The sequence below is a fragment of the Eurytemora carolleeae genome, unplaced genomic scaffold (assembly GCF_000591075.1).
Source record: "Eurytemora carolleeae unplaced genomic scaffold, Eaff_2.0 scaffold908, whole genome shotgun sequence".
Taxonomy (NCBI): domain Eukaryota; kingdom Metazoa; phylum Arthropoda; class Copepoda; order Calanoida; family Temoridae; genus Eurytemora; species Eurytemora carolleeae.
The window spans coordinates 126,550-144,151 of NW_019396796.1; the positions used below are offsets into that span (position 1 = coordinate 126,550).

Genomic DNA, 17,602 nt, shown 5'->3' on the forward strand with positions numbered 1-17,602 from the left:
GGAAATATTATTAAAAAGTTTGAGAAAGTAAACTTTTAAAGTTGGTTTAGTTTAGTTTTCCCAACTACTTTTATTCATGTTTTCACATAAAAAATTTTGCTCGTAAAAAATGTAATTTAATTTTTTTTGAGATTTCAATTTCTAAGAAAAAATGGCCTCAAAGACCCGGCCCTGAAAGCCTAATAGCATATAAAAAATATCAATATCGATTTACAGTTATTATATGTAATAATGTGTAAAGTTCATTCACGGGGTAAAGTTTGACAAAACGTCAAAAAGGCGGAATCATCTTGAGGCTATAATTTACTTAACCCCATCAAGGAATGTTTATGGCCGGTCAAAAGTCAAAATTTGCCACAACAAATTTTTGCTTTTTCAAAACCTGCTAAATTTTATTTTGCTTTTTTTACTAAAAAAGTTGCTGTGAATGAAACTTTAGAGCTAAATTTATAGCGAAGAAGAGCAATTCCAAGATCCATGGAAACTTAAGATATATATATATAAATAAAATATTTATAATCTAGGTAACTATAGTGATGTACCTGGTCCCTGTATTGGTTATGAGTATATATATATATATATTATCTAGGTAACAATAGTGATGTACCTGGTCCCTGTATTGGTTATGAGTATATATATATATATTATCTAGGGAACTATAGTGATGTACCTGGTCCCTGCACTGGTTGTGAGTATATATATATATATATATATTATCTAGGTAACTATAGTGATGTACCTGGTCCCTGTACTGGTTATGTGTATATACATATATTATCTAGGTAACTATAGTGATGTTCCTGGTCCCTGTACTGGTTATGTGTATATATATATATTATCTAGGGAACTATAGTGATGTACCTGGTCCCTGTACTGGTTATGTGTATATATATATATTATCTAGGTAACTATAGTGATGTACCTGGTCCCTGCACTGGTTGTGAGTATATATATATATATATTATCTAGGTAACAATAGTGATGTACCTGGTCCCAGTACTGGTTATGAGTGTATCCTACACTATGATTCTGATTAAACTGTTCTGCAGAACGCAACCAGGTTCTTTTTATCATTTCAGCTTTTTCCCATATCTTTCATTTTTAATTTTATTTCGCGACGTTGTATTTTTTTTACTTAAACATTTTCTAGAATGCCCAGACATCTCGCCGGGTTATGTTTCTGTCACATCTAATAGGTTTCTTATTCCAACCCAAATTTCTTCTTATTACAAATTGTATCCAAAATAGTAATAGAAAGCATCAGGATTAATTGTCATTATAAATAAAATTGCAGATGAGAACACCCCATTTATAAAGTTCCGAGCCAGTACAACATTTACTGTGTATGCATTTAATCGTACTGTCTAATCTGGACTATACAAAGAGTAAAGTCGGCCCAGTACGTTTCGTGCAACAAATGTAACCTGGAAAGACAGCTCCACTGACAGCTTAAAAATGTGGTTCTAGGTCTGTAGTTCGCATGATGTAGCATCAAATATGTATCTACATTCCAGAGGTGTAATTCGAAGAGATTAACAATAAACAGATCCATGTTCCCTGTATGCTAAGGAAGACTAGAACTAGAAAACCGGATTTTAATTTAAGAAATTGTGAAATTAAATTCAAATATTGAAAATATGCGCAATTCTATTTAAAACTTTAAGGAACGTAATACATGAAATATCAAAAGTTTTGATTTGTTTTCTGTTTTATATTTCTGACAGCTGGGGCCAGAATTTATGATTTAAGGTTGAGTTGGAATGGATCGGATAAGTTTGTAAGGTTAATCGGTTCGGTTTGGTTGGATAGGAATTCGTATCAATTACTTTTCAATCGAATTAGACAGTGTTTAGTACAGGGTTACCCAAAAAGCACGACAGAGCCGACTATATACTGAATTTTTACTGTCTGTTTTTTTATGTTCATGATTCCCTGCAATTGTAAACTTGTTGCTCTCTTTTTTCAAATCATTTTAAAAGCCATTAAAAGACTTATTTAAAGGAAGAAGATCTAATTAAACTTAATTAAAATCGGATTGGAATACGCAGGGTTGGGTCTCTTTGAATTCATATTTGGTTTGGTACTTGTCTGAAAGAATCTGATTGAATAGAAAACAGAGTGCCAGCAGACACATACCAGCTCCAGAAATAAGATTTGGCAAGCTTTATCTCAATCAACTGTAATTCCTATTCCTTGCATCGTATCAGTCCTCAGACCAGATATAAATAATTAGAAATATAACAAAAGAATGAGATGAGGACTCTAGGTTGATACTAGGATATACTAATCCTTGGTTAGAATAGATCAAGAATACTAGGATAGATGGATACTAGGATAGATGGATACTAGGATAGATCAAGGATACTAGGATAGATGGATACTAGGATAGATCAAGGATACTAAGATACTAGGATAGATCAAGGATACTAGGATAGATGGATACTAGGATAGATGGATACTAGGATAGATAAAGGATACTAGGATAGATCAAGGATACTAGTATAGATCGATACTAGGATAGATCAAGGATACTGAGATACTAGGATAAATTACGGATACTAGGATATAGTAATCCATGGTTAGGATAGATCAAGGATACTTGGATATTGTAATCCTTGGTTAGGATAGATCAAGAATACTAAGATAGATCATGAACACTAGGATAGATTAAGAATACTATATGATAGATCATGGATACAGGATAGATTAAGAATGCTAGTATAGATTAAGGATACTAGAATAGATCAAGCATACTAGGATTGATCAAGAATACTATATATCCAGGATAATATGATAGATCAAGAATACTAGGGTAGATTAAGAATACTATAGATCAAGGACAATATGATAGATCAAGATTACTATGATAGATCAAGAATACTAGGATAGATCAAGCATACTAGGATAGATAAAGCATACTTGGATTGATCAAGAATACTATATATCTAGGATAATATGATAGATCAAGAATACTATATATCTAAGGTACAAGGATAGATCAAGGATACTAGGATAGATAAAGAAAACTATATATATAGAATACAAGGGTACATAAAAAATACTAGGATAGATCAATGATACAAGGATATATGAAAAAATACTAGGATAGATCAATGATACAAGGATATATGAAAAAATACTAGGATAGATCAATGATACAAGGATACATAAAAAATACTAGGATAGATCAATAATAATCCTGGGAATGATCTAGGTTTAGAAGGGATCAAAATATCATTCATTAGTTAACATCAGGAAGAAATCTAGAGAAAAATAATCGTAGGGAAGGATATAGAACAGAAAATAAAGGAGTATTGTAATTATAATGATTTCTTGTACATTAGTGGTTTCAGAATTTAAAAGAGATTGGTCAGTCTCCTTAAAAGCTACAAGTTTCCTGAGAATTCTTGTAAACATATTGTTAGATTATTAAAGTAGACTTGAGAATTTTTTATTAAAAAACTTACACAACAACTATTCCAAAAGTTAAGTTTTCAATAATACATAGATCTGTAGATACATATACTCCAGGAGAACGTGTAAAGGGTAGACAGAACGTTATATATCAGTCTCATGCAGATACAATATATTCCAGGAGAACATGTAGAGGGTAGACAGAACCTGACATATCAGTCTCATGTAGATACCATATATTACAGGAGAACGTGTAGAGGGTAGACAGAACCTAACCTATCAGTCTCATGTAGATACCATATATTCCAGGAGAACGTGTAGAGGGTAGACAGAACCTGATATATCAGTCTCATGAAGATACAATATATTCCAGGAGAACATGTAGAGGGTAGACAGAACCTGACATATCAGTCTCATGTAGATACCATATATTACAGGAGAACGTGTAGAGGGTAGACAGAACCTAACCTATCAGTCTCAGCAGAAACGTAAAGTAGTGAAGATGGTTGTTATGGTTCTCCTTGTATTTGTTGTATGCTGCTCTCCTATTCAACTACTCATGGCGTCTGCAATCTTTAGAACAGATGCTCAGGTGATTAAAAGAAGCGCGAAGCGCTCTAAATTTTTTACAAGCATATATTAGACTCTATTGGGAACCCAGCTTTTCCTGGAAAATAAACTGTATCTATAACAGTCAACCCACTCAACTTAAAATTCTTAAACCAAACCATTCCCATGGTTCAACCGAGTAGCAGTCAAGATGTTCATGAGTTATGATTGGACATTCAAACTAACAAACAGACAAACAGCAATTCCTGCTTTAAATGTATAAAAGATACAAACATCTTTTGAAGAACTGGTCAATTCTCAGAAATTTATTGAAAAAATATTTATTTCAAAATTCTGTTTGAACAGGGATATTTTTTTTCATAAATCCCCTCCGATAATGGTATGCAAGAGTAATATCTAATATTGTGAAAAGGGAAAAAGAAATATTTAATTAGATCTAATGTTACACAATTGTGTTCTCAGGAAAAGGAATTGATCGTCTTTAAAACAAACTCTGATTATCTAATCCCTATATTTTTGTAACTCAATGTTTAATAATCTAAGTTTTAAAGATTTACACCATTAGGTTGCAAAGACATAGAGATTAGAAAATTTGAATATGTGGCAAAGACTCAATTTCCTTCTCAATGGTAGTTAAAAGAAGACTATAGAATTTAATATAATAGCTTGGGAACCCAGTTTTTCCTGAAACGTTTGCTAAAAAAGTCCACCTACTCAACTGAGAATCTTTAAACTACGCTTAGAACAATCCCGTTGTTCCCCAAATTAAAATATAGGCAAAAATGTCAAGGGTTACATACAAATAGAGATAACACTACTTTATATATATATTGAAAATGTAGAACATATATATAAATCCTGTTTATCGTTAAAATATGTTGAAAAGAGAAGGAACGTGATGCTGCGTAGATCCTGAAAGGAATTCAATATACAGTAGAAGGACTTGAATTTAAAGTAGGAACGGATAAAACCAAAAACATAAAAAGTTAAAAGCATAAAATCTATGAAGCAGAGAAGAAGCAGTATATGACATAAAATTTGGAGGAATAGGAAGGGAATCCAATCATGGGAAAAGGGTTACCATTGGGAATTATAAGAATCAGAAGAATAAAAAAATAGCAAAGAGAATAAGAAATGAACGGGGGGAAGATCTAAAAAATATAAGAAACACAAAAAAACAGGACATAATGGGTGAAAAATGAAAAGGAAAGAAAATATGGAGAAAAATGGGAAAAATATAAAAGGGAAGACTTGGAGAATTTGAGAGGAAAAAAGTAGATTGGGAAAACGAAATAAAATAAAGTGTAAGATAAAAAGAAACAGCAGAGAAAAGAGAATTGGAAAAAAGTTAGCATGGAGAAAGAACTATTTTTTTTAATTTCAGCGGAAAAAAGAAAATAATTTTTAAAATCTCTTTTTTTAGCTGCCCAGCTGGTTGGGATCATACAAGTTCTGGATTGAATTCATGTCGTACTCTCACACCATGCTCAATCCTATCATATACGTCATCTTCAGCAACAACTTTAGGCAGTCCTTCATTAACATGCTCTCCTGCAACAACAAGGAGATAAACAGAGATATGGACAGAAACTGTAAGTATCCGAAATAAATAAAATAGTAAATGTTTGTTTAGAATTATATAATATTATAAAGAGATATGTATAGGAAGTATTTCTGCTGGAAAACGATGATCCTTTATTAGTTTGTGATAATATATTATTATATATTATATATTATATAATACTATATACACAGTGTAGCATTGTACAAGGAAACCATATTCAATATTCAAAATACAGTGGTCTCGAGAATAATGTGAAATACATCCACCACTTTTTTTTATAAGATAGTTTTAAAGGGGTAACACAATTTAAAGGGGTAACCAATTTTAAAACAAATCATAAAATCATAATTTAAATTTTGTTTTCCGAAATAATCCCTGTTAAAACAATTCAATATGGATCTACGAAAATACGTGTTCACAAATTCATTTTTGAATTGGATTTAGGTCGACTTTCTTTTCTACATAATTTTGGGGACCACCGTAGATTTTATGTTTTTTTTTTAGTTTTTAGACAAAGTATTATCTGTAAAAATCTCAGATTGTTAAAATCATTATAAGTATCATAAATATCAATTATATAAAAATTCGGAAAAAATGAGGGTTTCAAACCTTGAAACTATTTATCTAAAACAAGGGAAAAAAAGATTAATTTGTTTGTTTGAGAAAGAAACTGATTACTTGCTTCTAACTCTAGTTTTGAAACATCATGCTGTAAACCTTTTTTAGTTTTTTTAAAATTATTAAATAACGACGACATATAATGTAAAAAAAAGTTCTACAATAAACTACAGACGTCATGTACAGGAACATGTTGAGAAAATAAAAATTAATCTTATCATCGAAAATAAGTAATCTTGTTCAATTATTAGTTTCTATTTTCTGCAGATTTTCTAGAACTATTATTGAAAAGACGACATTTGAAGAATTTAAAGAAATCTGCGAATAAATTCAAATAAAATAAGAAATTCAATATAATATTAAAAACGAAATAATCGATTTTAGCATTGATTTATTGACAATTTTTTTTAGAGAAATATGTTCCTAACCATCTAATTATATTACTCTATAATTTTTACTTTATTTTTCCTTGTCGTTATTTAATAATTAAAAAAAACTAATTCTGTAAACGTATCCACCCCCAAAGTAGGAGTTTTGAACGTCGAATTTGCGCTCAAACTCAGGATTTATAGATCTTTAAAAAGTTTAATATGTCTCAAATGAATTCAAAAGAAGCTTTCCACAACACTGCATACTCAGTTCAACTTCCTTACATGGCCGGTCTGTCCCTTTAACCTTCTCTTCTCATTAGTTTGCAGTGGTTAGATATTTTCCAAACGGTATTTTTCCAACCACGACTTCCCAAGTGACATTTTCCCAAGTGGCAACTTTCCAAGTGACAACTTCCCAAGTGACAACTTTTCTGTAAAGGGTCACCCGCTGCAATGGGGGCTTATAGCAGCGACTAGGATGGCTAGGGGTCGACCGCTGCGGCTAGAAAAGACTAGGGGGTCGAGCTGCTTGAGAAATTGCATATTTGAGAATATAGGACTTGGTAAAATACCCTTGGGAAGTTGCTACATGGGAAAATGCCTTTGGAAACATTTCTATAACACCTTATAGATAATGCCTTAATTGCTGTGAGTGTACAGTGTACACTTTACACTCGTCATTAATTACATTAATTGATAGATAGATATTGAATCTAGGATAAAGTAAACAGGATCCATTATTAAGGATGAAGGATTGATAAATAGGAAGGATACTTGATTTACAATGAACGATCTAGGATTTAAGATTGAGGATCTATGATCAAAGATGAAAAATCCAGGAATAGAAATTTAAGATCTAGGATTAAAGATAAAGGATCTAGGATGAAAGATGAAGGATCTAGGATTAAAGATGAAGGATGTAGGATTAAAAATAAAGATTCTAGGATTATAGATAAAGGATCTAGGATTAAAGATGAAGGATCTAGGATTAAGGATCAAGGAACTAGGATTGAAGATCAAGGATCTAGGATTGAAGATCAAGGATCTAGGATTAAAGTTGAAGGATCAAGGATTTAACCTCAAGAATTCAGGATTATAGATAAAGGATCCAGTATTAAAGATGAAGGATCTAAAATTTAAGATCAGGGATCTAGGATAAATATGAAGGATCTGGGATTATAGATCAAATATTTAGGATTTAAGATTAAGGATCTGGGATAAAAATTAACGGTCTAGGATTAAATATGAAAGATATAGGATTAAAGATGAAAAATACAGGATTAAAAATGAAGGATCTATGATGAAATATGAAGGATATATGATTTAAGATAAAGGATCTATAAAAAGGATCTGGGATTATAGATGAATGTTCTATGACTAAATATGAATAATCTAGGATAAAAGATGAAGGATCTAAGATTTAAGATTAAGGTTCTTAGAATTAAGATCAAGGATCTTAGAATTAAGATCAAGGATCTAGGATTAAAGATGAAGGATTAGGATTATGTCTGACCTGAGACCGAATTAAATGAATTTAGCTGCCTTCCGCCGTGCTGGTTAAAATTGGAATCACTTATTCAAACCCTTCCTAAATCTTCAACTTTGAACCGGTGCTTCAAATTTAAACCGACTGCAGTATATGGTTCAGCGACGCAGCTTAAATTCATTTAAGGGAGTGACCGGCAATGTAGGGAAGTTGAACTGAGAATGTAGTTTTGTGGAGACATTTTTTAGGAATCATTTGAGATCAATGAGACGTTTTCACAGTGCTTACTTGTTCGTCAAGAGCGCAAATTCAATCTTTAAAAACCTCAGATTGTTAATGTTTGTGGGATGATTTAACAAATCGGTTTTTAAAAAAATTATTCAATAACGACAACGAAAAATGTAGTAAAGATTCTACAGTAAACTAATAAGTTGTTTAGAAACAGGTTGAGAACATAAAAATTAACTATTATCATCGAAAAAATGTAATTTTATTCAGTTATTGGTTTCTGTAATGTATCATTGTTCACTAACTTTTTTTGTAGAATTTCGGGAATTTTTATTATAAAGACGACATTTGAAGAATTTGAAGAAATCTGAAAACAAATTTATAAGAATAAGAAATTCAATATAATGATGAAAAGAAATAATTGATTCTAACATTGATTTTTTGAGAAAATTTCAATTGAGAAATATGTTCCTAAACATCTAATTAATCGAAAAAATCGATTCTCAAATTTTAACCACCCAAATGGATGACTTTCCACGTCGACGTTGCGCTCAAACTCAGTAATTAATAAACATCATTAAAACGTTTTATATGTCTCTAATGAATCCTTAAAATAAATTCTCCGCAATACTACATTCTCAGTTCAACTACCATACATTGCCGGTCACTCCCTTTAAATTCGGTGTCTGGAAACCTTTAAATGAGATGCATTGAAGCTTTATAACTCCATCTAAAGTTTCCTGCGCTATATAGAATATATGTGAAGATTTATTTGGCAGACATCCTTGGAAACTTACAATCTAAAAAACTGAATTAAAGAAAGTTGGAATTGAATTTATGCCTCAACCTGTCCAAAGCTGGGGGGGGGGGGTCTTTAACTCTTTCATTGGATTGTTTATCTGTATCCTAACTTTTTCCATGTCTCAGGGTGCACTAGGATATATCTGTTGAATAACAAACATTCTGTAACCTGTTAAGTTCCTGAATAGCTTCCCGATGGGTAAAAGAATGGATTCTTCTAGTTCTTTTATTTTTGAAAACTTGATTATTTAATCTAACAGAATTCATTGTTTGAAAATCTAAGGATTTAGACATCGGGTTGCAAATTTTAAAAGGGTCAGAGAATCAGAGTTAGTGGCAAAGACTCAATAGACAAAGGAACTGAGTTTTTGCCACAAACACATATTTTATTATCTCTATATCTTTGCGATATGATGGTGTAAACCTTTGATATTTCAAACTTAGACAATTTGATCTAACATAATTCATATTTTGAAATATATCAAAGGTTTACGACTTCGGGTTGCAAAGATATAGGGGTTATAGCAAGTCAGAGTTTGTGGCAAAAGTTCAGTTCCTTTACAAGCATTCAAAACATGAAACCTTAATAAAACCTTGATTAGTACAATCCGTCATTTTCCTATCTAAAATATACAGAAAAGCGGAGTTCAGTTCTCATAAATTCCATTACTCGTTTTCTAAAAATTCCTTTTAAAATTAAATGATTAATTTTAAGGATAAATAAAACTCCTCATTTCATAATGGATTACTGTTTAAAAATAATGGATTACTGTTTAAAAGTTCCATCAAGCCAATTTTTAAGCATAAAATCACATGATACAACATAGACAATTCCATTAAGCTCCAAAAAGTATCCTGAAATAATGGATGGATATACTGTCTATGTATCCTTCTATCTATTCTGAAATAATGGATGGATATTTTGTCTATCTATCATTCTATCTATCCTGAAATAATGGATGGACATACTGTCTAAGGATCTAGGATTAAAGATGAAGGATGTAGGATTAAAAATANTGTCTATCTATCCTTCTATCTGAAATAATGGATGGATATACTGTCTATCTATCTTTCTATCTATCCAGAAATAATGGATGGATATACTTTATATCTATCTTTCTATCTATCCAGAAATAATGGATGGATATACTTTATATCTATCTTTCTGTCTATCCAGAAATAATGGATGGATATATTTTCTATCTATCTTTCTATCTATCCAGAAATAATGGATAAATATACTGTCTATCTATCTATCTTTCTATCTATCCAGAAATAATGGATGGATATACTGTCTATCTATCCTTATATCTATCCTGAAATAATGGATGGATATAATGTCTATCTATCCTGAAATAATGGATGGATATACTGTCTATCTATCCTGAAATAATTGATGAATATACTGTATATCTATCTTCTTGTTTGAACGGTGTGGTGCACTGTATGCACTGTAAAATATTTGCCGGTATTAATTTCTATCTGAAACGAACTTGTGAAGAAATATTAAACCCAATATTTGCTAATATATACCTACTCACGTTCAGACAGATCAAGTCAAACTTTTTACAAAATTAAATACGATCAAGGATCAAGGATATTAATTAAAGAATAAGGATGGAGGACAAGAAATGAAAAACTTGGAAAGATTTAATGAAGACATTGTTTAATAACAACTTTTTACGGGAACATTTTTCGAATTATAAATGAAAATCTTCCGAATTTAATATTTTAATGAAATTAATTAACTTTAAGACAGAAGTTTAATTAATAGTGGTAATTTTGATGAACACATTAATTATCCAAGATTAGGTTTAATTAATCTAGATTTACCGAGCTGTTCCAACCGATCCCCCCGGTTACAAACTTTACCCCTTGATACAGGTTTTATATTGTATATATGTATTAATGGATGTATAGATGTTTTAATGTTTACTGTTTAACTCATCTACACCTTTATATACCTGGTTCCGAGGTGTAGGGGGTTAGTATCTTATGTAGTAAATGTGTAAAGCTTTCGAAGAGAAAGAATACATTTTTTAAATTTAAAATCTATATATGTGCTTTACTTTTGTTGTGACACGAGTTATAACTTATATACGTTAAATTTTTGTGTTATTGAAACATTATTTCAAAGCTGAAAGGTAATATTTTCATTAAAAATTAAATATTTAATATAGTTTTAATAAGAATCTGCAAGATATAAATTATTGTTCATGTAGTTCGTATTAACAAATATTTTATAAAAAATCAAACAAAATGAAAATTTTAGTTTTTTCGTATTTAGCTTCAGTTCAGCGCCGCGTATCTTGGAGACGAGGTTCATTAAAGAATCAGCCTCGACCTCTGAATCAGCCTCGACCTATAGCTCTGCGGAATCTGCAACCCCCGAGGTTAGTCATCTAGATTTAAAAAGTATCCGCAATATTGCAGAAATTCGTGTATAGAATACAAAAAAAAACATTTAGACGAAAAAATAAAAAATGCCGCAGTAAACTACAGGTTATAATTCCAGTGAGCCCGAACTAAATGTGGATTTTTCGTATTTGCTATTTTAAACTTTTTATTATGATTATGATCGTTCTCTAGATCTGCAAATTTAAAGTCAGTGACAAAAACTTGAGCAAGTCACGTGATAATTTTCGTTTCAAGGATTTTAACTCTCAGTGTTTTTAAACTAATCAATCTAGACATTATTACCCAGAATGACCAACCTTTTAACCATTTAATCTTGTAGAGCATAGGGTTTTCCTTGCGCTTATTGTTTATCTCCTAAATCAATAACTAAAAAAAGATGAATAAAATAAAAAATAAATTACTTAAAACTTGCATAACTTACCATTATTACGATTCATTTGGTGTACCCTCATATTTTGCCTTGTAAATTCTGTCTGTGCACTCAGATTACTTTAAATGAATAAAAATTGGCCGGGTAATTGAAATGAAGCGGAGTTGATAATTGGTGTTATGTAAAAAAATTATTTAAAATGAAGCTGCATTGTCGGATGGAGCTAGAAAAGATAAAAACAACAGATCCGTTCAAATTGAATTTGTATCAGAATGAGAGTTTGTGCAATTTCAGATAAAAAGTAGATTAAACCGGTTTTTATCCCAATGTGCAACAGACACTTACACTTCTCGTCTGAGATTTAAATTTAACTCCTCTATATAACTTCCAAAACACTGTCAGTATACAGTTTCTCTAGGTTTCATTGGTTCTGAAACACATCAGATAAAACGCTGATATTCTATTGGATGGACAACTAAAATTTTGTTTAATAAAAGTACAACGCGTGACCGAGGCTGGAAATTAGTATTTTTGATGTGCCAAGAGTTAGGCTCTAACGAGGGGAGGAAGGCCAGCCACAACAATATCTCGTCCGAGCCACATTCTCCTCATTTTCTCGTCCGAACCACTTCGAAATCCTCATCCTTTGATTACTATGTGTTTTAAAGTTTCTAATTCATGAAGATAAAACTATTTTTAACAAATCTGGCCACGTTAGGGCATAAAATATGGATAGACTAAAGTATTGCAATGATTAGATCATGTTTGAATCTTTAGAGACATGAGAATGATGTCAAACTTTATTTAGGTAAAACTTAAAACTCTTCTTCCTCCGTAATAGCCAACCTTAGTGATATAAAATAAATATTTCGCATGCCTCTGCCTATAATTTTCCCCATGAAACCACCCGGAAAAAATATGGTTTTCACTATAATTTTAACAAAAAAGATTAAAGTTCTATAACCTCGGAATTATTTGCGGCATTCTACACCAGGAATATCTGAAAATGCTCGTAAAACAGGGGAACATTTTTAAGGACATTATATAACTCGAAAACTTTGATTCAATTGAAACTATTGTTTAGATTTACTAAAATTCAATATATCATGTATGCTCTAACGTGGCCCGATTCTTAAAAAATAGTGTTATCTTGGAGGACTTTTAAAAAATAATATTGGAAGGACGAGGATTTGAGGTGGCTAGGACGAGAAAATGAGGAGAATGTGGCTCGGACTAGATATTGTTGTGGCTGGCCTTCCTCCCCACCTCTATCCTATAATATTATTTAGCTTATTCCCCCCCCCCTTTTCTTGATTTTTGTGCACTTCTGGGCAAAAGTGGTAAATGAATAAATTCATTAATATCCAATATTTTGAGTTAGATTAGGTAAAAAATTTATCTGGACAGAGCGGTTTTTAATATTAAAATATTACATACATGTTCTTTTTTAACAAAAACATTTTCTATTAAAATTTTTTTTTTAATATTTGTTTGAGTGTAAACAACTGGAAGGGATTACGCCCAATCAGACAAACAAACAATCATAACTTGTCCATGGGGAGAATTCCAAAAGGAAGGATTTCAAAACTAAGATATCCCTTTTCTTAACAGTTCTTTATTTAAACATGAAGCTTATTTCTAACTTATTTCTAATTATAATCATAATCATATCTTAATTGGGATAAATTGTATTTGGCAACTTAGTAGTTAATTCGCTTAACAGTATTCATCGCAACGCAGTTTTCTCCACATAGAACCAAAACCCCTGCAATCTCTCTAACAAAAGTATATTAGGATTTTAATAACAATGTCCTCTAGTCTACAAAAAAAGTTTAATCAAAACTAAAGGGGAAAGCGTTGTGACGCTTCAGAGTTGACACGGTCTTGAAATATGATGCATAGTTTTTATAAATGTCTGGATACAGTAGAGGAGAACTACGGAGAGGAATTGTTTACATTTACTGTGACGTAATAGAATACAGGAATACCCACAAAGACTGAAACTGTAAAGACGACTTCAAAACCTCAAATATGACAATCCCATGGTTAAATTAAGTCCTTGTGCAATATAGTTTTTTAGCGACTTATTTTTGGTTTCAGAAGGAAACTATAGGTAATCTTGAATATTTAAGGAAACAGACAGTATAAATTCCGTACAGTCGTCATTTCAGTCACACCCTTGTGGGTAACTTTGTAGATGAAGAAGATCAAGAACTACAATAACAAATCTGTTGCCTGGCCAATAACTGTTTTTTACAAAATAACACGTTGCTGTTTACTTCTTAAACGCCAAGGGAAAATGAAAATAAAACCTATTCCCCTCTCTATATTCTAAATACTATGTTAATCCTAAATAACAAAATATTTCTTGAGTTTACACAATATACAGTCTATTTGACGAAAATCAAAATGTTCAAATTGAATTGGGGAATTTTTTTATCTTTAGAGATTGTTTCAAATAGTTTTAAAACTTGTAGCTTCTGGCAGAATATATTTACCGAATGTAAACATTAAAGATTGGCGAGATACAAAAAATTCGTGATGTATAGGTGGGAGGAATATTATTTTCTCATGTTCATTATTATTTATTAATTTAAAAATATACCCAAGGGACCGAATGAAGAGAAGAGGTAGCTGAACTACCTTTATTCGCGCGCCCGCAGGTTCAAGACCGGAATCATCGATCGGAATATTTAACTTTGAATCGATGATTCAAGGTTTGAACCGGTGGTTGGTAGTTCAGCGATCGCTCCGCCCTTGTTAACACCTTTTACCCTTCAACTTTTGTAAGTATTCCAAATAGGAAAGTTCCGTGTAATTTGACTTCTCTGTATTAGATGAGAGTAAATCAAACAAGAGTGTTTAATGTTTTTGACATTCTAATTTATAACAATAAATTATATTGCACATCTGGAATGAGTTGCTTGGTTTTAATCTAGAATTATATTGGGACACATTTTTTCTGGTAAAAAATACTTTTGTTTAAAAAATATTGGCCAATTTTTGCAATTCAAGATTAAGTAAGTAAAAAGATATTGCTGATTTTTTGAGGTTTTCTAGGGATTTTTTTTCTGAAATTCACACTGTATAATGTAGATCCCATATTTTATAATACAATTTTTAAAAAGGAATTTTTCAGATTTCAGCGACGCCATAATCGTTATATAAAAAGAAGGATAATATAATGCTGTCGCGTATTTTCCCAAACTGCTCGCAGAGGAATATGAGTAATTTACTAAATATAATCAAACAATATTTTGTGTTGAGATTTTAAGTTTTCTTTTGGAATAAAATTAGTTTAATTTCTTTTGTAAAGAGCAATAATATGCTCTGACGCAGAACAATAAAAAACAGCTCTATATGATTTGGCGCTAAATTGTTTAAAATTGCGTCATTGCTTCATTAAAACACATTATATTCGCAGCAATTGAGCATAAAGGAATTGGACCTTTGTCACAAAACCAAATTTGTTGAACACTATATTTATCTATCTAACATAATTCATAATTTGAAATATCTCAGTTCTACAACATCATGGGTTCTAAAGATTTAGGAATTAAGAAATCAGAGTTTGTGAAAAAGACTCAATTTCTTTATGATAAGAAACGACATTATGCAAATTCACTTATTGTATTCGTATTTATGGGATATGTGATAAACATTAAAGCAAAGGAAAGTGATGCTTTCTGCCTTCAGAAATATTGTTATAAGTCTCAGATGTTTGGTGAAAATATTAATTAAAAGTTTTGTGCATTTATCTAAACCTTAGCACCCATCTTCTATTTCCATTGTGAACATTTCCTCTTTGTTTACACTGTAAAATAATATCAAAAGTTTGCGTATTTCATCAAATGAAAATTTGAAAATTAAATGAAAATCGAATTTTGTTGAGGCTAATTTTTGAAATTTTGATCATTCATAAAACTTCCCTAGGGTCATGTGATGTCCCACACAAAATTTGGGCTCGATCGGTTTAGACATTTTGACGTTAATTAGATACAAACAGACAGACAGACAAGCAAAGTATATATATAGATAAAGCCACCCTCTCCACTAGGGAATTGCAGGCCGTATTATCCATAATAGAATTGGATACATTTGGGTGTTTATTTAGTATCTACTCTTTTTTTTAAAAATTTCATTTAATTTTATTTTTTCCAATTTTGAAACTTTCCTGTAGTTTGCACAACATTGCACAAGTGCCTTTTAGTTCTGAACACTGTGACTCTTGATGCATAAGTTGCATAATATGACTAATGTCTATGACTATCCGATTAAAAAATTTTTAAATATTGAAATTTTTCTATTTTTTTGTCTTGTAAAATAAAATGTTTTACCAGGAGCTTATATTAAATAAATATTATTAATTCTAGTGTTTATGTTCAGGGTTGTAGAACTTGAGATAAACAGTAGACGAGAAGGAGAAGGTTTCCAGGAGGAGACAAATACAACCCCGTTCTAATCCTACCTAAACCCGTTCTAATCCTACATAATCCCGTTCTAATCCTTCCTAATCCCGTTCTAATCCTACCTAATCCCGTTCTAATCCTACCTAATCCCGTTCTAATCCTACCTAAGCCCGTTCTAATCCTTCCTAATCCCGTTCTAATACTTTCTAGTTCAGTTTAAATCATTCTTAGTACAGCTCTAATCATTCCTAGTCCCGTTCTATTCCTTCCTATATCCGTTCTAGTCTTTATTAATCTTTCCTATATCCGTTCTAGTCCTTCTTAATCCTTTGTATATCCGTTCTAATCCTTCTTAATCCTTTATATATCCATTCTAATCCTTCTTAATCCTTTGTATATCCGTTCTAATCTTGTATATCCGTTCTAATCCTTCTTAATCCTTTATATATCCATTCTAATCCTTCTTAATCCTTTGTATATCCGTTCTAATCCTTCTTAATCCTTTGTATATCCGTTATAATCCTTCTTAATCCTTTGTATGTCCATTTTAATCCTTCTTAATTTATTGTATATCCGTTCTAGTCCTTCTTAATCCTTTGTATATCCATTTTAATCCTTCTTAATCCTTTGTATATCTGTTACAGTCCTTCTTAATCCTGTGGGTTTCCGTTTTAAGACTTCTTTATCCTTCGTAACCTTTCACTTATCCTTTCTTTCCATTTTTTCTCACCCTTTCCTTATTCAATCGGCATTCAGCATAGCGTTTCTAATTCTTCCTTACAGTATTCTAATCCTTCCAAATCCTTAGTTAATCCTCGATGAATGGATTAAAATGATCTCAAGTATAATTGTCAGAGTGCCCTAACTTTTGAATGTTTCTGGTAGCATTTAGTAATCATTATATATATTTGTAAAATGTACTTTCCCACGTGTGTACTTATATAGATGTAAATATAAGAGGAAACATGATATTTGTCAAAACAATTTAACAAGAGCATCTGCAGAAAATATGCCAAATTATATAATAATAATATAATAATATAAAACTGTAGATTGCCAGTATTAGATTAATAGCTTAAACTTTATACCATATGCATAACTGATTATATGAAATATGAAAACCAACAACAAATCAAAATATGTATCAAATTTTAATTTCTCATGAAAATGTTCTCATTTTTTGGAAAATCTCACATTAAAATTATTTTAATAAAGAATTGAATTTTTGACAAACATATGGTTCGCTAAATCCTTAATCTTTGCAGCCAGATGTTGAATCCCTTAGAAATTTCAAGTAATGAATAAAATCAAATAATCAGATAATAAGATAACAAGAAAACAAGATAATAAGAT

At 31.1% G+C, this 17,602-nt stretch overlaps 1 protein-coding gene across 5 annotated transcripts in view; it reads left to right on the plus strand.

The window, feature by feature from the left end:
* Positions 1 to 17,218, plus strand: part of LOC111708784 (substance-P receptor) — a 40,269-nt gene extending 23,051 nt beyond the window's left edge. For 3 of the 5 annotated variants that reach the window (XM_023482262.1, XM_023482263.1, XM_023482261.1), the window contains exons 8-13: positions 970 to 1,060; positions 3,852 to 4,006; positions 5,408 to 5,576; positions 10,880 to 10,936; positions 11,340 to 11,445; positions 16,227 to 16,665. In XM_023482262.1, coding sequence (XP_023338030.1) covers positions 970 to 1,060; positions 3,852 to 4,006; positions 5,408 to 5,576; positions 10,880 to 10,936; positions 11,340 to 11,445; positions 16,227 to 16,302 — 654 coding nt within the window. In that variant the 3' untranslated portion in view covers positions 16,303 to 16,665. Of the gene's footprint in view, positions 1 to 969; positions 1,061 to 3,851; positions 4,007 to 5,407; positions 5,577 to 10,879; positions 10,937 to 11,339; positions 11,446 to 16,226; positions 16,666 to 17,092 lie in introns of those variants that run through there. The other 2 variants (XM_023482258.1, XM_023482260.1) reach the window with 2 other exon arrangements.
* Positions 17,219 to 17,602: the final 384 nt, after the last annotated feature.